The sequence below is a fragment of the Colossoma macropomum genome, unplaced genomic scaffold (genome assembly GCF_904425465.1).
Source record: "Colossoma macropomum unplaced genomic scaffold, Colossoma_macropomum, whole genome shotgun sequence".
NCBI classification, from domain to species: Eukaryota; Metazoa; Chordata; class Actinopteri; order Characiformes; family Serrasalmidae; genus Colossoma; species Colossoma macropomum.
The window spans coordinates 28,914,450-28,938,621 of record NW_023494799.1 but is presented as its reverse complement, the minus strand read 5'-3'; the positions used below and the strand labels follow the sequence as shown (position 1 = coordinate 28,938,621).

The window sequence follows — 24,172 nt, the reverse complement described above, 5'->3', positions numbered from 1 at the left end:
ATCTTTATGCATGTGTACAAGGCAGATGCGTATATGAAAAACATCAGCATCAGCCCGAAATTCCCAGTTTGGCGCATTTCTAAACTCCACCTTACACTTCAAATGCAATGTGTTGTCAAACATGATTCTCTTCAGCATGACTTGTTTCTTTCCTTCCCATCTGCTGGTGACTCACATGAAAAGATTTCTGCATTTTTTTTTAAATAATGCTTTATTTAAACAAGTATTATGAGACACCTATCACAACTGCGAATCATGATGCAGTTCTCGCAGTTCAAAAACATTATGCCAACAGAACGGAGTTTTTTTTCCTTTTCTTCTTTTTGGACGGTAATTTAACATTTCCACCTCTCAACCATTATTCAAATGTTACACACAGAGGTATGAAACATCATTTACACCGTGTTTAGCAGCTTGGAGGACAAACACCACTTGCAGGGTCTTTTTTACCTTTTTACAAAAGCTCCAAGAGACTAAAAGAGAGAATCCAACAGACTTTTAGAAGGCATACATATAAGCCAAGATGAGAATAAAAACAGTAAAGGCATATAAAAGTGCGATACATTGTCAACAATCTTTTTTTAATGAAATAACCCAGTTCAAGTATTCTGGAAAAAAGAAAACACATATATATATACTTTATGTTATAAAAATTGGCTGACACTGAGCTATAAGTCCAGCAGGCAGCTACTATTCCTGGTCATACAAAGTTGTGATGTTTGGACCACTATGGACCAGCAGAGCCTTGACAGTGTTCATGAGTAAGCCCACCACCACTCATTGACAGGGCAGGGAATTAAACCATAGCTGCCTCTTCAAAAGAGCTTGTTTGAGCTTAAAATTGTCCACTGGTAGTATATTACAATTAATTATCAGATGCTTAATTTAACATTTCAATGGCATGACTGATCATTTGAGGGGCCTTTAATACTGTGTTCCCAACTGATTGTAGACTAGATTCTTTTAGCCTCCCACACACCTCAAGACACACTCAACAACATGTTGGGTCTTAAGCAGTAGCTGGTGTGGGGCAGCGGAGGGACAGAGCAGCGTCACTGATTTTCGTGTCCACTGGCTCTGTGCTCTTGGCTCCTGTTGTGGGCGTCTGGCCATCTTGTTCAGAAGATCCTAGATTAAACAGTCGAGAACAAGACAGGGTCAACGTCAGGCTTCCTCGTTGTGTAGGTGATATCCATCTAGTCAGGCTTCAAGATCTGGGACTGCATTAACTCGGTCTCCTCATTATTCTCAGTCATTGCTAATATAATATTTAGCACACTTTTATTGACATTAACATCTGAGGGTAATGACAGGTAATTAGGGAGAAGCCAAGCCTCCAGAAAGCAGCAAATTAAAATAAATAAATAAATAAAATTCAACTTATCATTTTATGTTAATTAAATAAGTTATTGCATAATTTCTTGTCATTTTCATTTCTATTTTCACTCAATAAAAACAAAGTACAGACAGCTTCAGCTTGCTACTTCCACCACTCTGACTGGCTAAACGGGTTGTTCCCATCAAATTATGCAGCTTATTTTCAAGAACCAATCATAATACATCTGATACATTCAACACATCCAACTGCTTGTTCTTGCATGAATTTTTGTTGAACAGCAAAATGAAACAAACGCATTAACATTCATATATGCTTATTATTACTGCTTTTTACAAGGTAGGACAATTTCTACTGCATGATTTCTTTATATTTTCAGTTCTATGTATTTGGTTAGTGTAGACTTTCTACAGTTTTTAAGCCTGTGTCTGGGCTCTCACTTGCAAGCTCTGCTCCTGAGGTGTGCCCTTTCAACACTGTCAGTGTGTCATTCTACATATTTGTTTTACATCAACATTGTGGAAATATATTTGTATAATTTTTTTAATTTCAAGTTTGAGCTCCATTTTTCTTTCAAATGCCACTATGAATCATTGAAAGTTTTAAGAAATTTATTTGTATCTTTAAAAAAATAAAAAAATAGTATTTTAAGTTTTGCAGCCTATACTGTCTAAAGCTCAAAGTACTTTATTTTACCAAGTTGTGAATAAGAGTTGCATTCTTGTTTAATAAATTTTTTTGGTCTAATTTTTTTACATTACAAACATCTAATTTATGTAAAACAAATTTCAGCCCCAAATATCAGTTATCAGTTTCCTTGTTTACTTAATAATTTGTGAAAGCCATATCAGTCAGCCCTACTTATTCTATATCACTTTCTACAATTAGGACAGTATTTAGGAAATTGTTAGGTTTTTTTGTGAGGTTGGCATGTGTCTGTAATACTCTATCTAGAAATAAGATTACGAACTTAGGAACTGTTATTCTGTAATAGCAACTTAAATTCAACCATAATCGATGTCAACTCTGAAAGCTTTATCTGTTGAGACAAGATATTTCTGTAATACGGCCATTGGAGTTCAATATGTAGACTTACCAGACTGTTCACTCAAAACAATGCAGTCATCATCGTCATCATCTTCAGTGTCTGCTTGAAATCCATCAGTTTCCATTACCTCAGTCTAAGGGGTACATAGCACAAACAGTACCTTAACGATGATCCTCTTTGCCCCATCATTATTATCCATATTAACAGCAGTAACAACTAAACTTCTAAACATTTCTACACTCACATCTACCCACACACCCATCTCCTTACCTGACAGAACACCCCACTTCTACAAACACAACCCTTATAATTAAAATAAAGTAAGGCTATACCTGTTCAGGGTCAGTACATTTCTTCATGTATTTGGTGATGGAGTGGTTGCTGGCACTCTTCCTCTTGTTGGAGGGGGTGGTGGATGTGGATTGGGGCGCAGTGGGAGAGGTGTTCTGTGACCCTGGTTGTTGCCCTGAGGGCTCATCTCGTGCCATCTGGGCTCCAGAGGTGAGGTAGGTCCATTTGCAGGGCACAGGTAGAGCCTCCTGCCCAAAGCGTGCCAGAACATCAGCGTGTACGTACCAGCAGCAGCGCCTGTAAGTGGAGCGCTTCTCGTATACCGCATTCCCCTTAATGAGACGCTTCACGTGAATCCTGAGTAAAAAAAAACAGAGTATATCGGGAACTAGGATTGAGTCTCTTGACAACAGAATGATTATCCATCTTCATTAGCTTCTAATTGGATAATTTAAAGGGCAAAAAATGTGTTGTCTGCAGATTTAATATTCACAAAAATAAATATTTGTCTCATAAGCTACATTCTTTTAATTTGCATGTCCTATCTCAGCCCTAATATGTTGTCAAACTTTTAAACTTGTAGCAGTGCAAAGAGACACTTTTTAAAATTGCAAATCAAGCTCACTAAACAGATAAAAGCCAAACTACAATGTATCATGCACAGAATGCCTTCCCTTGCTAAACATGAACTAAAATGATTCACAAGTTGTTGTTACATCAAAAAAAAGACAATAACACAGTCCAACCTAATATCCCAATAAAATACAAAAACAATCGTATACAGGCTAACCTACCACGGTAAGCTTTAGCCATATTTTAACATCATGACTAAAACAACACCCCAAAGCAAACAGGTTGAGCCATTGCTAGAGCATGTTTTGCAAAATCATACTCGCCTTCAACCTTTATAACCACAAAGACAATTTGAAACATTCCACTTTGCTAAGGCATGTGAGTCACACGGTAAATGCTGGCCAGGTCTTAGCTAAGCCTAAAACCAAACACAAATAATCTGCAAATGTTATAAGCAAAAGGCTTAAAATGCAAACACTCTTCCCATAAACGAAGTTTAACAGCAGTGCAATCCAACTCACCTTGGGGGAATGTTGTCAGAGTTCTGAGGACTGCCAGTCGGTGAGGATGTTTGCTGGCGACAGAATTCCTGGAACTCAGTGATGATCACCTTACTGCTATTCACATTGCCATGCAGTAAGGGCAGCAGCTGGGACAGCACTGAGAGACAGGCAAGGAAATATGAAACTCTGCACAAGTATCACAGCATTATCACTTAACACCCCAGAAAGAGCATTGAAACTGTGTCCACCATTTAAGTGAAACTGCCATTAGCCTTCTACCACTGTGGTAGTGATTCTGAATAATAAATCAATATTATCATCAATAATAATTAGATTATTGTTAGACCCAAAAAATAATAAACATGGCATTGTAGCATTTCTTAGCCTTAACACTTCAGAATTAGGCAAACAGTAAACGCTCCTTGCGCCTCAGTTTCTAAACCCCAACCCTTCCCCTGCTACACTGCACACTGTGTGCTTATTATAAGCAGAGCATTAACAAAAGTAACTGCTGCAACGTTATCAGAAAACAAATTAACTGGATTTTTAAATTCATTACTCAGTAAATGTTAAACGATGAACTGAATGTTGCACAGCGCTAATAAGAGCACAGTGGAGCTGACCACGCTAGAACTAGTGTAGAAGGCTCATAACTTTGCTCAACACAAAACAGGTTATGTCTTTGTCACACCAATTACCAGTTACTGGTACCAGTTACCAGTTACTCAATTTCACTCAGTCAGATTTAAGTCTTTAGTTTCCAAACTTGCAGATATCAAACCTGTGCTGTTGTGTGCAAAGCTGTTTTGGCCTGCTTGCTAATGCTAGCTTCAAGTACTAACAAGGCCATCAGCAGAGCATCAGTGAGCCATAATCAAACCTGTGCCGTGGTCTTTGAAGTTATTGCTACCAGGACAACGCCTTATATGACAATTTTATTTGATCTGACAGTCATAATTCTAAGTAATGCCACAATTGATCTATTTTTGTTAACTGCACAGACCAAACATCTCAAACAAGTTAGCTATGCTAGCACATGCATGTTCTACACCTACAAGTTTTATGTCACCATGTCTGAATCTTGTCATTCGTCATCTTGTCATTCGCAAATCGTAGTTGCAAAAATGCATTTTGGTAAGTCTTGTAGCCTTATAAGCTACACAACCCAAACTTACATTGCTCTTTTCTCTGCTGACATGATGCGTCATCTTCAGGTGTGCTGGGCTCCTCTCTGGGAAGAGGCTCCAGCATGCAGACTGCATATGGCTGCAGCAACTCTGGTGAAGGCTTCTCTCCCTCCCACATACAGCCCATCACTACTGCCTCCAGAACCTTCAGCTTCCTCTTAGCCATAAGTTCGTCCCACTCCCGAGCCTTCAGCGTCTGTCGCACTTTCTGCTTCTCAAGGTCACCTCCCTCCTACACATATACACATTCGTCGAATGACCACACTGACAACTACAACAGACCAACAAAACTCACAATAGTTGCAGCCAGGCATACCTCATCTTCAAGTGCTCCTTCCCCATCCGAAAGATACCCATGCGGTACAAAGAAGCCATCATCATCGTCGTCATCATCTCCCCCATCATCATCGTCATCCTGACGAAACACAAAAGAGTTATTACTCTTCATTCAATTACTTAAATTACTACTGTACCCACATGCACAAGCTTCTTTTGTTCTTGAGAATGATTGGGCCTGCACAATTGATAGTTCACAATTCACAGTGCCTTGCAGCTGAGATCTACTATTGGAGTCCCAATTGTGCTTTGTGACAAGACCTGACAGTCAAGATGTTGGGTTTAGAACACACAGCAACCCATGTTCTAATTAGGAATACACTGGTATGGATGTTCTGAGCCGACGAGAACATCAAGTGTATTTCATCTATATATCTAACAATGCGGATGCCGACATGCACATATAGAAAACTGCATTACAGAAAAATAGAATGTTTATTTGTATAGGGTTACAGATGCACTACAATGAATAAGATTGACATTTAAGCACAGTAGTGTCACCTAGTTATTCTAATACTTCATCTGTAGCATAAATGCATATACCTGAAAATTAAAATGAACAAGAAACTCATCTATTTCTGGTTTGTTTGAATTTCTGACACTAGCCAATAAAAACAAAAACAAAACACAGCTACATGGCAGCTCACCAGACAAAAATGGTTGAACACAACAATTATACCAATATAAAAAAAACAATCTTGCCCAGAAATAAAGGTCATATTCCATTTCACTTTTTATGGTTTAAGCTTAAAATTTAACCAGCATGGTATTTTGACTTTGCATTCTTGCAACATGCTTAAACGCATGTGTCAAGTCAAAAAAACACCTCACCCCCTCACTGTGTGACAAAGACTCTCCAGGCTCTTCTTCCTCCCACTCCTCATCACTGTCCACCTCATAGTCCAACAGTTCCTAAAGCACACAAACTCCGCTTTAATTTATTTATTTTCTACATATGTTAGATAATGTCAGTAATGGAGGTAGCAACGAGCATAAACTAAAAATGTGAAAGTGGTGTTTGCTGAGGTTTTTACCCTGTCCTGCTTAAAAGGGCAGCGAGGTGATACATAGTTGCTTTTCTTGCTCCAGGTACCCCAGTAGGCAGGACGATAGTTTTCATGAAATTGCAGAAGCTTCATTCGTCCACAGCGCTTGCGATCAGGAACATCGTCTGGTTTTGAGCTATCAGTAACCACTAAACAATCACTAAGGGCAAAACGGAGCAGAGCTTTAACAAGGGAAACTTATATCACTGAAATTTCATATACAAGAGCAACACATCAACACTGCGGCTTCTCTGTACCTAACATTATATTATCATCCAATTACAAAATCCATCTGTGGTCTTACCTCATAGTGTCTATGTGTCTGGGTTTGGTTGGGCCAGACTTGCGGGGTTTGTGGGCTGTCCAGTCCTTCAAGCCATTCAGAGTAGTATCCGGTTCAGCCAGATACCGATCTAGCTCCTCCAAAACAGCTTCATCACAATGAACTCGGGTCAGCGGCGCCAACGTCATGTGTTCTTTGATCTCAAAAGGCGCAAACTTCCCACACACTGACGCCAATGTCTGAAACAGAGTGCCATGGAAAATCGAGTTTAAAATAGATACAATAACATACATTATCGCTAGTTAATAAGTCACACAGAGAAGTCTCATACAATAAAGATAACCTTAAATAATTTAAATCATACCTTTGGTGCTAACTGAGTCTTGGGTTTCTGCAGGAAGCGTGTGATCTCGGCCTTTTCAGCTTTGATTCGCTAAAAAGAAATCAGTGATTAGTTACTGAACTGCTACTTTTGACTTAAAGAATCCATAAATTAATAAATTCATATGACAAACTATGACAAAGCTTTGTCAAATTATATATAAAGAGCAGATAAAAAATGTATTATGGGTTGAGCCCCTTTAAATATAAACCGGTATGTCACACTTGCCCAAAGGTTTATTTGGTTAAATTCTAAAGCACTAAAACTAACCTCTTTTTCTTCTTTCAACCGTTTTTCCTCTTCTTTCTTTCTCTTCTCTTCAAGTTTTGCCCTTAAAAAATATAAAAACAGGACCATGTATATAAGCACTCATCACAAAACAAAAATATCAGACAAGTGTAGTTGGGCCACTTACTCTATCTTTACTTTACGCTGCTCTTCTTTTGCTCGCAGTCTCTCTGCCTTCTCTTTGTCATCCCTTTCCTTTTTTTCTCGTCGTTCCTTTTCTTCTTTCTCTTTCTTTTCCTTTTTCTCCCTTTCTTTCTCCTCTTTCAGTTTGCGCGCTTCCTCTCTCTTTTTCTCTTTGGCAGCTTTAGCCTCCTGTTTCTGCCGTTCTTTCTCTTCCCGCTGACGTTGTCTCTCTTCCAGCTCTTGAGAACTCTGAGGCACAAGGAGAGAACAAAACCATCTTCAGAATAAATTAAGTAGCTTAACAAGGATTAAAGCATCAGAGCCCAGTTATGCCAAAGCACCAAAAGTTATTTAAAAAAAAAGTATAACTCTAGATTGCAATCAGGACCATCTTAAAACCTCAATTATCTTGGGAAAGTCTATCCAAACATAAAGACTTTACCTTGAGTGAGCGCCTTTTTACTTTTTTCTGCTCAGTGTCTGTCCTTGGCACCTACGAGAAGAAATTGTAAAATGTATTTAAAAAGCTGAGATAAGAATTTACACCCATTTAGATTAACAGATATAGGTTAATAACGTACTACCAAACACTTTAATTTACTGTTAGAAGACACTCAAGCCTGATCACATTGCCTCAGCACAATGAAGGTATCTAATGACCTTGATTTCTAATGGAATGAACTTGAAACCGATTTATTTTCATTAAGCCTTTTTCTGGTCATGTTCTAATGCTATAATGTGGAAAGTACATGCCTGGCTGAGATTTTTTAGAATGATCTACAGAAAAAAAAAATCTCAAAGTCACAGGACAATGGTTTTAATTGACTGTAGTTCATCACTTTTTGTACAGTTCACACTGGCACCATTTACGACCAAGAAAATTCGGTGCATCACAAATAAGGAAAAATGGCAGTCTTGAAATGCTTATAAGTTTTATGCCTTGCCTGAATATTGCATCGCCAAACTCCTCATCCAGGAATTTCCTTTTTACAGATCTTGAAAATATTCAGGTATTTCTAATTTGCTTTTATTTGAATCTGTATACATATTTTCCCACTGTTTAGGGAGGAAAACATCCCAGCCTTTCTCTCTTTTCATCTAAGGGCATTGGGTGCACAAACAACATACAAGGAAAACTGACTATTAAATCCAGTATTAACTAGAAGGGTTAGAAAACACCATGGTCGTTTTCCTTCTACTCACAGAAGCAGGAGTGGTTGGTGTGCTCTTGCTGGGCTCTGGTGAACTCTCGACGAGTGATACAGAGCTGGTGGACACAGGAGACAGCAGAGACTCATTCTTACTCACTTCAGCCTCCTCCTGCTGCTTCTTTTCATGCTCATTCTCAGCTTCAGATTCCAGTGTGAGGTCCATCTCAGGGAGAACAACACTGTCCTCTGCTTCATTTGTTTCCATATTTTCTTCTGAAGAACGGGAGTCAGCAAGAGCCGTTTCTGGTTCTTTTGTCTGCAAGGCATTCTGTGTGTTTTGTGCAGCATCGACTGTAATGGGGCACAAGGCATCCACCGGAGCAGAGGGCTGCTGTTTAACAGCATCAGTGGAGTTAGAGTCCTCTGTTAGGTCAATAGTGACAACAGAAGTAGAGCTAGCCAGGGGACATTTTCTCCGACTCATAAAAGAATCAAGAGGCCCACGCCCATTTACCAAAGCAGGTCTACGCTGCAGGGAGAGGGAGGGAACATCTTCATTCTCCCTATCCAAAGTGCTGGATTCGTGGGTAGGCGGAGCAGAAGGCCCAGTTCTTGTTTTTTTGGTCTCTCTGCTTTCCTTGGGTTCAGGGTTAAGTCTCTTGAAGGGAAGACGGGCTGCAAATACAGAAACATTCATTAAAATTGTAATCAAACATCAATAAATAACAAATAAATAATTATAATAATTCAAAATTCTAATTGAGCCTCCATATTGATAAATGGCCAAGCTAGGTCACATGATCAACCAAAACACTGCATGTTTTTAAATAATTTTTGAAAATAATTATGATAAACCAATAGCTCCAAGTAACGTCCTCTGTAAAAAGTCTGCTGATGGATATTGTGAAAGTTTTGGGGTCGAACTTAAGACACCCATATTCCTGTATAATTTACACATAGATATAAATATATATATATATTTATATTAATCCATGTGGACATCAACTGGATCTTTTTAAATTTTAAAATGTTTAAGAACAACCATTTGTACATGCCATGGCATGCAATGCGGGGCAATATGGAAAAAACATCAAATCATGACACTTAAGGGCATTTCCACAATACATGATATATATCATGATAATGGGGCACAAACAAGACGCACCAGTAAGGCTACAACTGCAGTCAAAATCTCTCTGTACAATGATTTTTGAGTGTTTTACAAAGAGCACTACATTAAATCCATTTGCACAGAGACAATTAATACTGACAATTTAAATGACATGCTCAGAAAAGCATACCGTTTATCACAATCACAAAATTTCAGTTCAGCTCGATCCTCCACTCAACAATTACCTTGAACAAGCTTCTTGGCGGCGGTATTTGCTTTGTCCACGCAATCCATACCTGCAATGTAAAAACGACATTTTGAATGACCAGCTTTAGTACTGCCTCAAGCCACAATGCTAAATGATGATATCCACGTCAAGCGCACTTAGGTAACTCATTGATGCAAAAGCTGCAAACGTACACAATACGTAAAATACTGAATGTTTCGACTACTCGCTTATTTTTGTGTATTTCTGAACGATAAACGATGACAGCCATAGCACAGGGACACGAGCAATATAATTTAAGAACTGACGTTAATCAACTTCACTACTTCAATAGGTCAGGTTAAAGTTACCTTCCAGCAAACAGGTTTCACCAGACTAAACATGTTTACTTAACATCCCACAGCAGTTAAATGCGATAAACTGTCTTTAATGTTTCCAAAACGTACTGACAGACTTGGGTCACTAGAAAGTTCAAACAAAAACGCTTGCTTTTTTTGCTCTCCCGCCATTCAGTGAATCCATTACCGCAGTAGGCCCGGTTGTGCTTAGCTGGGTCCTCACTGTACAACTTAAGGCAGTCTGTGCTTTAGCTACTAGCTACAGCGCTCTGACCCCAGAAAACAGACATTATAGATTATTCACTGTAAACGCTCAGCCTAACATGCTACGCTAAAAGCAGCATAAGCAAGTTATAATTCTCACGAGAAACAAGACGTAGACATGGAAAACGTAACGTTAGAGGTAGAGTCAAATTTCGAAAACAAAAATAAATGCTAGGTTAGCTAGCAAGAGGCTGACAAACCTAACAGGCTAACTAAATGACAATAGCATTAATTTCTACTGGTGCGCAATTTAAAACTGCAATTTCATCCAGAACATCACTCACCAAAGCATACGTCTATAGCTATGGTTGGTTATATGAAGCTTGATAAAACAGCTTTTATGGTCGAACGAGGATAAACAGTTTACAAGTAACTCACATTAGCTTAGCTAAGCTAGCTGTCCAACTGCTTGACTTACATCTACAAGCTAGTTAGCAGGCTGTATTAGCAGTTTGGCGAAACATACGAACGTCAAGGTTGGCAGCCAACTAACATTCAGTTCTGCGGAGGCTTTTACTAAATAAAGCACAGAAATGCGTAAAAGAACAGGATAAATATCTGGTATTCGGACCTCTGCGCGGCGTGGAGGCTAAAGGCCCGTCCACGGATGGGTCTTCGGCCGCAAGCATCACCACCACCATCCGTCGGGTAACTTAGCAGCTTTCTGCTAGCGCGCAGCAACAAAAGTAACAAAAACGTCTCAGGTGTTGAAAACAAAAGGCGGCGAAGGCTATTTCACTTCAAAAGGAAAAGTCTGATGTTTCATTGACCCTGTAATTGGAGAATAATATGAATTTCGTAAAAGTGTTTCGCCGCTGTGCTCGTTATTCCACCCGACTGTTTTTTCCCTTCTGCCCGGTCGTTTCCCCGCTGTTCCCCTCGCGCTTTACTCAGAATTGGCGGGAGCTCCCTGCGAACCCACCTCACCGCCGTTGATTGGCTGCAGAAGCGATTCGTCACCAGAGACGAACTAACAGGCCATTGGTTCTTTCTGCGTTTCCACGGAAACTGTACCTGCAGTTTTTCCTTCACGGTTGTAAATCTCAGCGGAAATTTGTCAATTATTATAATCATAATATACTTGATATTCAGGTGTTTAAGGCCGCGGGAGTGGTGTATGGAAATGATTCCCCAGCACTGACCATATACTGTCGGAAAGAAGATTGTAGTGATATGTGTATGTTATTATGATATGTAAACGTGCCTGGGGAAGGACTTACATGGCAACCATATCAATTTAAAACAGAACATGTCTGAAATTCAGGTCTTTAGGGCCACTGAGGAGGTAAATACTGTCCATACCTTCTTGGAAAGCAAAAATATTTTAGATAATCATGACATGTGACAATGCCAGGTTACTAACTCCTACATATGACTTTGACTGCAGTTTTTGGAATTGCAATTTTCGCAATTTTTTATCTAATATCCACACTTTGAGCATGCCTGTCCTCAACACTTCTATAAAAAATTTGGCACCTTCAAATAAAACAAAACTTGACTTGTGAAACATACGAAATACTTAATGCTCAAGATTTCTGGCATTACAACAATGTAAAGAAAACATTATTCTGATGTCTGTTAGATGCTGAACAAAAATGATTAGCAGTTTGTAATGGTCTCGTTTTAGGTTCCCCTGTCAGAGGTTCTCTAATTTAGGGGGAGATGGCCATCCTCTGCTGATTTGCATTGGGGAAAGCATAACACCTGGCTTGGCCAAGCAAATCAAACCTCAAAAGTTGTAAGCTAATCATATTCGACCCTGACGTCAGAGAAGCTTATGGGTTTCTCAAACACTAGAGGGCGCTCCAAAGCGAGTCCAAAATAAATGGGCTAACGTAGCATTTGGGCAAAATAAGTTTATAAATGCTTAAACATCTTTACTGTAAAAGAGTACATTAATTTCCTGAACACAGAACAGCAGAAAACATTTTAACACTGCTGTTAGGTTTCTAAACGCTTTTAAACTACACTTATAGGAGTGTAAAATGGAGCCTCATGTACATTCAGGATGTCAGTGAGCTGCTCTCTTCGCCAACCAATTAGCACTCAGTGGCAAGACACAAACACACACACACACACACACACACACACACTTACCGACGCCCTCTGGTGTTTTACAGTCATGTTTTTTTAAATAACAAAGGAAATAGGAAGTGGCCAGGCTCCTCTTAAACCGGTTCTGGTCCTATAGTCATAGCATCAGAGCCAGTTCAAGGGAAGCCCGGCCACTTTCTCTATCTCCTGCTATATCAGAAACATGAGTGCAAAGCACCACAGGGCACCCGCCAGCGAGTACTCAATTAGTGGATGTTAATTGAGCAAAACGTCTAAAAACAAAACCACTTATACATATGTAACAGATTGGCACAGTTGGCAAAATGTCACAGAAATGTGATACATGTCCAAAAGTGTATAGACACCTGGTTATTCTTCTAAAATCAAGGGTACTAATACGCTGCAGTAACAGCCTCTACTCTTCTGGAAAGGCTGTACACCAGAACATTGCAGTAAATACTTGATTGCATTCAGCCACAAGAGCATTAGAGCGGTCAGGTACTGATGTTGGATGATTAGTTCTGGATCACAAACTTATCCCAAAGGTATTGGAAGCTATGTGTGCACAGCTGAATGCCTGTGTCCTCATTAAGTGCATCTTAAAGGGCCCAAATAATGGAACATTGAATTTTTGTCAGTTTTTGGAATAAAAGTGTTGTAATATCATCACATAAAAGTGAGGATTTACGTAAACATTATTTAAGTTTCAAAATGTGCTGCTCACTCCCCAGTTCACTCAGTCCATATATGGAAACTAATCTGCAAAAACAGCCTGTTTCATCAACAGTTACATATAGCTGCCTGTTCAGCCTCAGCAGTTTAGCCCCACCCACTCATATTGAAGTTATAGGGAGTGTTTCAGCCCAGCCTCCTTGTTGAATGAGTCACAACACAGGACAGCCAAGAAGAACACAGATCATCCACATATATCTTGTCATTAAAGGCATAATAGCAAAAACTGAACGTTAAGAGAACCATCATACTATGTAAATTTGATCTGTGTCATTGTCTTACATGATTTCAAATTAAAAGTCATAGATTCTTTTGTTACCATTAAGCTTTACTACCTGTCTGTTAAGCACCTACAGCTGAGCAGCCACTGGTATGAAAAGTTCTTCACAAATACAACATATTATTATTATATTATATTATCAAATCATTTTAACATCTGGCATCAAGCTTTTGTACCTGCCATGGGAGTACATTTGAAAATTAGCCAAATTGGCTAAACTGGCACATTTATAGAAATGTTTATTAATGTGCCTTAAGGGAATTAATTGTCCCTTTAATCTGAATCGAATAAACTAAACTAAACAGAGGTTAGAAAATGGTCATGTAAGATACAATTACAACTGTTTTGGTACATAAAAACATAAATATTTTGATTGGACTTTAGGGGAAAAAAATTAAATCCACAAAAGGTGTAGGGTATGGGCTCTTTAAAGTAGCTGAATTCACTAATTATAAGGACTGTCTGAATACTTTTTTGCAGCAATTCATATTTCTGTTCACGTTTCATATTCCCATATAAAGGTGACTATCCAATGTACTTAAAAGCAGGGGATGTTGAGAGACTGTGATCTCTGTGACCCTGGTCAAAAACATGCTGATTCATTTTCATTACATTTACTCCCAACACCAAGAGGTAACATACTCAGCTTACCAACAGATGATGTTCGTGAATTTGTACCAATTTTACCTTAGAAAACCCTTCATGTATCCCCTACCATGAATGGATTAAAATAAATAGATTAAAATTCGTTTTAGACCAAAACCTTTTCAAACAACTACCAACCACTCTGATAGATTTTGTTAACGTTAACCATTTAATTATGCAGAAATGTTGTAAAATCGGTGGAGTTCCCCTTTAAATAATTTTGATGGAATACCTAGTAAAATGAGCTGCATCAGCAATGTTTTCAACTAACTCAAGGCTAGTAGCACAGAAAGAAAGTGTTCAAGGGAAATTTGGTGACATGTGGACCTGCTGTCGCCGTCAGAGAATTGGGAGGAGAATAACCATTCTGTAACGTCTTCCGGGTTTCTCACACGCTAGAAGGCGCTCCCGAGTGAGTCCAAAATAAATGGGTTAAGATGGAGCATTTGAGTAAAATCATAGTTTATAAATGCTTAAATAATTTTAATATAAAAGAATACTATAATTTCCTGGACACAGAACAGCATAAGACATTTTAACACTACTGTTATATTTAAAACGATTTAGAACTGCAGTTATAGGAGTTTAAAACGGCGCCTCATGTACGTCCATGACGTCAGTGAGCGCGAACAGCCAATGACCTGCTCCGCAAGCCAACCAATCCGCACTCAGTAGCAGTAATGCTAGCGTCCTGCTGCCCACAATCGGTAGGAAAAAGGAAACATCCAGATAGGTTTTATACATCCTTCTACTTTCTAAAATTGAAGGAAAGTTCAGGACAAGCGATTAGAAACTATTTTAACGTTTCGCTTTCAGCTGTTTGGCTCCATTCTTCCCCATTCAACGAGGACTCCCTCGCGGGCGCCCTCTGGCGTTCAGCAATCATGTTTTTGATATAATAGGAAAAGACCAGACTCCTCTTATACGGGCTCTGTCGTAGTCTGGCTCCACGCATAGGCTTCCACGTGAATAGTTCACTTACTAGAACAGGCGTGTTCCCATGAGCAGACAGGGGGACTCTGAATGAGATACGAGTACACAATTTCGTCCTCCAAAACATGAAATCTGTCCGCCGAACCATTTCAGCTCCTGTAATAAATACTTATTTACTGTTCGCGTGGATTGTAATCAGAATTTACGCTTAAAAGACCGAAACCCAAATGAAGTCGCTTCTTCGATAGTCACAAGCTCTGTGAACACACCCTTCACCAGCTGGCATCGGGGGACTTGTAGTTCTTTGCACCCTCGACTCCACTGGATACAAATACAGTTAAAAGCCTTTTGAAAACTACATTTCCCAAAAGTGTGACGAAATCGTCGGCCGTTTTCCACGGGACCGACAGAATTCCACAGTTGCATCCTAAAGTTAGCGTCCTCACAGGTAGGATATCATTTAAAATGAGAATGCTGTTTTCCCATGAACGTAAAATCTTGGCACTATCTTTGTTTGCTTATTAATTCTATCGTGTAAGTAGCTTAAAAGCTGTAGTATATGAATAGCCGTATCTGTAACGTTAGTGCTTCGTTTAGCTGCTGATAATGCATCCGTTACCTGCATAAACGGCTCGATATTAGACAGGCCAACTTCTCTAACTTCGTTATTCTGAGAGTTTTGGCCGCTAAGTGCCACAATTTCGGTTCGCTATGTGTAGCAAACCCCGTTTAAAGCAGTTTTATGAGTATATTCATGCTGAAGCAAAGCGACAATATGGATATTTCATTCTGTTTATCCTTGAAATTGGACTCCAGATGTTCAGATGAGAAGAATCTTAACGTATGAGATCCTCAGTCCTGAAACTGAACACTTTAAAAACAATGATTTGCTGTCAAACATGTTCTCTGCTGCGCACTAAACAGCGTAATACATGAATTATTTGTTTACTGGCAAACAGGTAATATTCAGTACTAAACATTAGACTTTGGAGCATGAAGTGTGAATTTTTGAAAAATTAACATATTTATTACCACCAGCATAACAAGACACAAAGCAAGCACGGAACTTTTCCTGTATTTACTGTATGTACATTTGGGTGAAAAAGTTTTTGAACTGTATGAACGGCTCCAACGATATATATATATATATATATATATATATATGATAATGGATATTAACAATTTTATATAATAAAGCTTGTGTCACAAAGCATACATTATGATTTACATTGCTATAGCTAAAATGATAAAATGGTTGAAACATTCGAGGTCATTGATGAAAAAACGAAGAACACATTACATAAACTATATTACATAGATTAATATGTATTATTACACAAATTACATACATTTCATACGGTAGCCCAGTTTGGTAGATAGAATTAACGTCTCTGCATTTCAGAAATAACCTGAAATAAAGGAAATGTTCAGGTTTTTGTTTTGGTCTGTCAATTAAAAAAAAGATAATAAATATATTAATTTTTCAAAGTTTTGCAGATTTCTTGTGCCTAATTTCAATATCTAGCATACTGGACAGTGAAATCCACGGAAATCGCTATTAAACAAAATTATCCCCAAAAATGATCCCCATAGAACATCATCTACTGTCACTCACAATAAACATAAGATTCTCCTTTGAACAAAATAAACAAAAATCTTGAATGATTGCATTTTGCAATGCATGAGCACCAATCAACCTATCAATTACCACACTCCAGATTACTGGACCTTAAACTTTACCTCAAAGTATGTGTGTGTCTGAGGAAATAAATATCTATTTCCTTTTTAACTTTTCACAAGAGAGTCACCTTCTAGAAGGACATACATACAAAAAAAAATACTGAAATAAAAAGGCTTTCACAAGAGAGTCAACTTCTAGAAGGACATACATACAAAAAATAAATTCTGAAATAAATAGGCCTACACGATTATTCAGAAACTGTTTCATTTGGTCTTGGAGGCAGTGAGTGTCTTTCTCGCCAGCTGCCATGACAAGATAAAAGGGTAACTTTCTGTTAAATGACGGACTAATACAGAAACTGAGTTCTGTAGAAACACATAAAGTCATTGTGGTGACGTACCTGCCTCTATAGAGCTAGAATACCTGGGAAAATGTTCAGTATACTGGACGTTTGGAATAGTGAGGTTAAATTCGCACTTGGGCCATTAGGAAGATTGTGTAGCATTGGGTATTTTTATTGTTCTTTTCACTATTAAGTAGGTAATGAAACAGTGGGTGGCTAGATGTTAACCCAGTTTTAGTAGTGTGTAGTAGTGACCAGATTGCTAAAAACAATATTAGTCACATAAACAATGAGCGCTTTTTTCTAGCACAGTTTGGTCAATTTTATGCGCAAACACATCTGATTCAAATCATGTGTTAATTGCCAGGATTAATGGGTGTGTTTGTGCTAGACACCAGCCATCCAGGGCCAGAGTTGTGCAGCGCTGGTCTAACTGAATATCTAGAAACATCTGGGCTACATCTGTAGGTGCTATGCCTGTAGCAAACTAAGAGGCTAACTGAATGCTGTCATTATCTAGCTGCCAGCATTGCTGTTTGATTTCAGGTCACACATTTCACACTGCCAAGCTACAATCCCTTGGTTAGAACAAGTGATGTGCTACTATTGTCAACTGAAAGGAAATTTGTATAAACGTTTAATGCAGTGTGTTTCATGCATTCAGTTTCAATAGAACTGGAAATGAGTTTGAGCTATCCATCTGGGCGCCATCTGTTTATTTGATATTTTTTTTTACATTTGAGGAAAATGTAACTGGGGGAGAAGGGAGCATTTTAAAGTCAACCTAAATCAAAATTGACCGTTTTTGACCTTTTTTTATGTTTATATTCATATTATGCATGATACATTATATCATATTATTTCAAAGACAAAATTGCTTCTTCAATCAAAATGTAGTGCCTACCTCCAAAAACATGTTCTGACTTTTGCCTAATTCACCATGCAACAGCAGGTGTTCCAATTCATGCTGTCTTTAAGAAACATTTATTCCTTTCACTTAATATCTTAATACCTTAATGGGTTATTATTCATAAATATATTTAAAAATGTATTCCCTATTATAATATGAGACACATGTCTCATAACACCTGAATCCATCCTATCTTTTAACTGTCATGTATTACAGAATATAATTGTTTGTTTAATTGTTCACGCTGTAGGCCAATCGAAGGTCAACTTTATGATTTATGTATTAGCAGATGAAGAGAATGTATTCATACAAAACTTAAGCACCTCAGGGCATTATTTGGAACACTTTGGAACTAAATGTGTTTGTGCATGTGAAAATATTATATAAACAAACATACAGTAAAAAGTAACAAGATATTTTTGTTTCCAAGAACAAAGTTTAAAGAACAGGTTCCAGATTTCTCCTTGGTGCCCCCAGTTATTGCATTTGTTTTTTTTTAATTTCCATCACCAGCTCACTTGGTGTACATAATGAGGTGCTGATTAACCAAACCAGGTAATGATAATAACTACAAATAATAATGGGCTTCCTTGAAGAGAGGTTTGGAAATGGTTGAACAAAAATATTGACATGTTAAATTACTACTTCTTGTACTAATGTTATTTGTTTTTAATATAATATTACTGTAATATTAATGTTTACTGACCTGTTAAATAGCTTTTTCTTAGGTACCTAAAACTTTTGCACTGGACTGTATATATTTATGCTGTGCTGTTATTAATGTTTTCTTAAATCTTTTAACACTTTGCAGAGATCTCACGATGACAGGTGAGTAGGGTGGTGTGGTGAAACTATTGATAAGCTTTATACTTTTAAGCCTACTAAGAATATATGATTAAAATATATTATGAAAAGTGTCAAAATTAGTTTTCACACTTGTTATCTTTGTTTTAGAACGAGCTAACAACTTCCCACCTCTGCCTGCGTTTTTTCGCATTAAGCCATGTTTCTACCAAAACATTGACGAGGAAATCCCTCAGCCTCATTGCCAGCTTGTTCGCAGAGTTTACAACCTTTGGATCTGTAAGCAATTTCACACAATCCACTTACCCTACATAGTTTCTGAGTAAAACCAAACTGTACTAAATACTGTTTGTCTCTGGAGCCCTGTTTTCCAAAAGTCTGTCTCCTTCAGTGTACTAATAATGGATACTGATGAGTTATGTTTTTGTATTTATAGTGTACTCTATTACGCTATGCGTCAACGTGGTGTCTTGCATAGCCTGGTGGGCTGGCGGTGGTGGTGCAGTTAACTTTGGGCTCGCTCTCCTGTGGCTCTTGCTGTTCAGTCCTTGTAGTTACACCTGCTGGTTCAGGCCCCTTTACAAGGCATTCAGGTAAGGCTACTCCAGAGAGGTGACAGACCTGTCACAATTATTACATAATCACCTGATTGCATTTATTTTAGATGATGACAGTTATTTAAGCTGATCGTAATTATTTTCCACAGTTGTTAGATTTTACTATTATACAATTATACAATCTCATTGGATGTGTTTTTATAAGTACAAATAATACACAACAGTGCAGTACATCATTTCATGTTTTACAATATATTAATAACTACAAAGTAAAGATAGCTAGGACACCAGATCAGCCACTGAAATTTACATTTATGTATGTGGCAGATGCTGTTATCCAGAGCAACTTACAGCTTAATCATTTTGGGCGAGATAGGCGAATGTAGCATTTGGAGTCTTGCCCAAAGACTTTTAGTGTGATAGTGTGCACGTGTGCAGATGAGGAATCGAGCCCCAGTCTGCCACGTGGAGGGCAGTGGTGTTAACCACTATGATATACCAACCAAATGTAGGCTTGTACATTAATTGTTGCATAAAATAAAAAAAAGACATTTATTTGCAATTATTTATATGGAAATTATTAATATAAGCAACTAAAATTTCATGATTGTGACAGACAAATGACAACATTTGACAATTATGTCAAATAAAAATGAAAACCTCTTGGTTTATCTCTTTCCACAGGGCTGACAGCTCGTTCAACTTCATGGCATTCTTCTTCATTTTCTTCCTTCAGTGTGTTCTGGCTTTCATTCAGACCTTAGGGATATCTGGTTGGGGTGCATGGTGAGTATCATCCTAAAACATTAAGGATACAGTGTGTAGTTTTTATTATGACAAAACAGAGACCATTAGTTACAGACAAGCTTTTTTACCAGTGAGCTTTACGCTTCCTTCCTCGTTACTGTCTGCCACTGGTGTATTTTCATAAATTTGCAAGTCGTCATAAATGATTTTACTGCCACATCAAACCATCTACCTGGAAATGAAAAACAAACTGTAGTATTAATAGCTACGCTTTGCATAATGTTAGGTTTTGAAGGTATACCTCAGAGATGCATATTTGGCTCTACATATAAAAATGTATCACTATCTCAAATAAATAATATTTTATATTCCATTAGCTTTGTCATTATTGTACTTAGTTTCTAACAAGAGTTAAGCTCCTATCATAGTTTGATTCATGATGAGATGGCCTCACTTGTGAACAGTTAAGAATGTTTCACCTGAGATAACTTACATGAATTGTTTTCAGCAAGTGTATATTTCTTGGAGTTGTTTCAAACTAAAAGTTTTTTAAATGAATAGCGTTTGAAGTTCCACCTGAGATTGACTGTCTCATCACGTGGTTTGGTGTTCAGATTTATAGGTGAAAGATACAAGACCTGGTAATGACTAACCCAGTCTACTTCTCCCTCGCTCATACCTTTCACTCTAGTGGTTGGATAGCAACAGTGCTGTTTTTCAGCACTAACGTGGGATCTGCTGTGGTTATGCTCTTCTCAGCTGTGCTGTTCACTATAGTCACAGTGCTTATGGGACTGGTTCTTATCAGGGTAAGTCTGATGCAAAGCACACTAGGTCTATGTTAAAGACACTTTAAAGCAGGGGTGCCTGAACTATTGGTCTTGGGGACAAGGGAGTTTTGGTGGGCTGGGGGTCATAAACAAAAAACAATGCATATAAAGAAGGAAGATAGGTTTCAAATCCAGTTTTTATTTACTTTATGTTTATAATGTTATAAAATACATTTTTAAAACTGAATTTGAATATGAACAAAAATGGGTGTTCATAAGCGTAAAGAAAGATGGGTTTAAAAAATTGAAAATGATATTGGCAATCACAGTGTCGAGGTGTCTACAGTAAGGTGTAATAGCTTTTTGCAGCAATGTGGTTCAGGTTTGGCCCATTACTTTCTGCAAACCAAGGTTCAGAGGGTCCCTCTGAGGGTCCGCCTTGCAATTTCAACATCCTCCATAAATTTTCAATGAGATTCAAGTCTTGCTTGGCTAGGCCATGCAAGCACCTTCATCTTCTTCTCCAGTCTTTGGAAGCAGCAGCACTGCTGTGTCTGATCCACTCGTACCAGCACAACACACACTAACACAACACCACCACGTCAGTGTTACTGCAGTGCTGAGAATGATCCACCACCCAAATAGTACCTGCTCTGTGAGGGTCCGTGGGGGTCCTGACCACTGAAGAACAGGGTAAAAGGGGGCTAACAAAGTATGAAGAGAAACAGATGGACTACAGTCTGTACTTGTAGAACTAAAAGTGCACCTAAATAGTAAGTGGAGCTGATAAAATTGACAATTAGCGTAGAAACAAGGAGGATTTACATACATTTACGGCATTTGACAGGCGCTCTTATCCAGAGCGACTTACAATTTGATAATTTTACACAGGTAGGCAAAGGTAGTGTTAGGAGTCTTGCCAAAGGACTCTAATTGGTATAGTGTAGGGTGCTTACCCAGGTGGGATTGAACCCCAGTCTACAGCGTAGACGGCAGAGGTGTTAAATTGCAATTGCAAAGAGGGTTGTGTTTGTTTTTTTGTTTGTTTTTTTTTTCCATTAGAGAATATAGAATACAGAATTTGCTTAGATCAGGACTGTGCACAGTAAAAAGTTAAACAGAGTGGTGAAAGTTATATGTATTGTTTCAGGTTCACCGGCTTTACCGTGGTGGGGGAGGAAGCTTTCAGCGTGCTCAGGAGGAATGGAGCACTGGGGCATGGAAAAGTGCCCCTGTCAGAGAAGCTGGCTTTAATGCCATTGCTGAGAGCGGCCCAAGTCTTCCCCAGTACCCTGCTGCTGTACCCAGTTATCCAGAAAGCGGACCGTGGTGATGAACCATTTCGGACTCTAGATGGAGCCAGAGTGCTCCTTTTCTCCTGCGTTGAGCAGATATCTCAATAACCTCATGCCTCCACATGAATGACGTAACACTGAAATGGTGAAAATTCTACAGAAAGGGGACTAAACACCCCATGTAGAAATCCATTGTACTTTTTGTTTACAAACCACATTGCCAAAACGGTTGCATAACAACTCAGTCACATGTGGAGGAATGTAAATATTGTTACTGGATGAAACAATTGTGCAGATAAGGTACTGCTCACCCTCAAGTCATGGCAGCTTCCAAAATCGTTCATTGGGAATGTGAAAAATTTGAGAAATAGAACTGTGTTTATTTTACAAAGTGATTCCTTACACCACACGTCAAATGTGCTGCATCCATGATTCATTCTTTGATCTTTTGCTGGAAATGATTCAGATTTTAAAAGATACAAACATGAGTTAAAGGTCTCTACATTTACCAGAAACTGACATTCTTAGTCATTTTATACCTTGAAAATATGCATAGGAGTTGCATGCTTTTTAAGTTGCCAATAACATTTTACTTTTCAAAGTGAAGTTCATGCTTTTTCAATCTGCTATTTTGTGCCTGATCTCTGCCTTAATTTTCCTAGTGCATTTAGCATGTGCAAAGAATTATCTTTCAAGTTGCCTGACATTCTGCAGTTCTGCAAGTGGATATGGCCACATCCATTTATGCAGAATTATTATTATTTGCTCAGTGCATTTTTCTGTCTGCGTTCAGATATCCACTGTATTTGATTTCAGTACCCTGCTGTTAAAGTATACATTCCTTTAGTCAGTGTTCCAGCTATCATATTTCATTGTGTTCCTATATGGAACACTATGTTTACAGAGTGGCCATTTGAACCTGGGTTTGAAACACTGCGAGTATAGAACTTGATCTTTTTTTTTACTTTATTTTTTACCCTCTGTGGAATCACAAGAGGGTAGATTTTTCATCTCTGACATTTCATCTCTGGGCTCGATTATATGTGTAACTAACACTAAATATCTTTGATATGATTATAAATGCATCAGATATCAAATATGTTACTGACATGGCTAAGTAAAGGCAATTAAATAAAAACATTCCTTTTCAGATTGAATGTAACTGGTTTCAGTCTGTTATCAACATGTTTTAAAGCATATGTGGTCAGCTTCAATTTGAAGGTATGTACATTCATATTAGCGGAGCCATATAGGAATCACGGTGCTTTTTTACATTATAATGTCTTAATAGATGCACAAGAGAGCAACATTGCATTTGGATCTCAACATCAGGACCAGCAAAGTGTTATTATGTATAAAGGAAGCAATTATGAGCCTGAAATATTAGACACTGCCAAAATCTAAATCTTTTTGAGTCATTCTTATGCAATAAGAATGCATTGATACAAAAGCAACAGCAACCTAGCAAACAATAGAAGCAGTAGTAGATGACCAAAGAATACTTTCAGTCCTAAAATAAGACTGTAATAACAGCAGCAGGGCAAATTCTGAAGATAAGAGAAGCATTCTGGCCTAAAACTAATTTAATGTATTATTTGTCATGTTTTGCAGTGTTCTGTTGGGCCTTGTGTACCTCAGCTTCATTGGTTTGACAGAATTTACGATTTTAGATCATTTTCATGTTTCCGTTCGTCAGTGTCCTTTCAAACAGCATACAATAAACAAGTATGTAATACAATCATTGGAAATCCCTGTGGTGTCATCCAATTCTGACTGCTAGCCTAGCCACAAATAGGCTAACAAATACAACCAAGCTAGCATCAGTATAACTCTGTCAACTCAATGTTTATGCAGCACAAAATTGATGCCAGATACAAGAATTTTCACCCTTTCACTCAGAGAAAAGAAGCAGGTATCTAGTTAGACTTCTAGCT

The 24,172-nt window shown here is 38.2% G+C and overlaps 2 protein-coding genes across 3 annotated transcripts; one reads left to right on the top strand and one right to left on the bottom strand.

Moving 5' to 3' along the window:
- Window positions 1-231: 231 nt before the first annotated feature.
- On the bottom strand, window positions 232-11,364 carry chaf1a (chromatin assembly factor 1, subunit A (p150)). The gene is made up of 16 exons (XM_036586380.1): window positions 11,058-11,364; window positions 9,904-9,954; window positions 8,600-9,222; window positions 7,839-7,889; window positions 7,401-7,645; window positions 7,256-7,316; window positions 6,968-7,036; window positions 6,625-6,842; window positions 6,309-6,480; window positions 6,106-6,186; window positions 5,255-5,353; window positions 4,927-5,170; window positions 3,770-3,908; window positions 2,717-3,032; window positions 2,433-2,517; window positions 232-1,128 (listed from the first exon to the last, which is right to left on the bottom strand). Exons 1-16 carry the CDS (start codon window positions 11,125-11,127, stop codon window positions 1,010-1,012), a joined length of 2,643 nt encoding a protein of 880 aa, XP_036442273.1. The 5' UTR covers window positions 11,128-11,364; the 3' UTR covers window positions 232-1,009.
- A 4,118-nt stretch (window positions 11,365-15,482) lies between these two features.
- Window positions 15,483-23,400, top strand: scamp4 (secretory carrier membrane protein 4). Of its 2 annotated transcripts, none has more exons than XM_036586927.1 (7): window positions 15,483-15,579; window positions 18,877-18,893; window positions 19,020-19,148; window positions 19,306-19,462; window positions 20,111-20,212; window positions 20,865-20,982; window positions 22,094-23,400. In XM_036586927.1, exons 2-7 carry the CDS (start codon window positions 18,887-18,889, stop codon window positions 22,274-22,276), a joined length of 696 nt encoding a protein of 231 aa, XP_036442820.1. In that variant the 5' UTR covers window positions 15,483-15,579; window positions 18,877-18,886; the 3' UTR covers window positions 22,277-23,400. The 2 variants fall into 2 exon arrangements, with proteins under 2 accessions (XP_036442820.1, XP_036442821.1); XM_036586928.1 differs by lacking the exon at window positions 15,483-15,579 and adding an exon at window positions 18,582-18,620.
- Window positions 23,401-24,172: the final 772 nt, after the last annotated feature.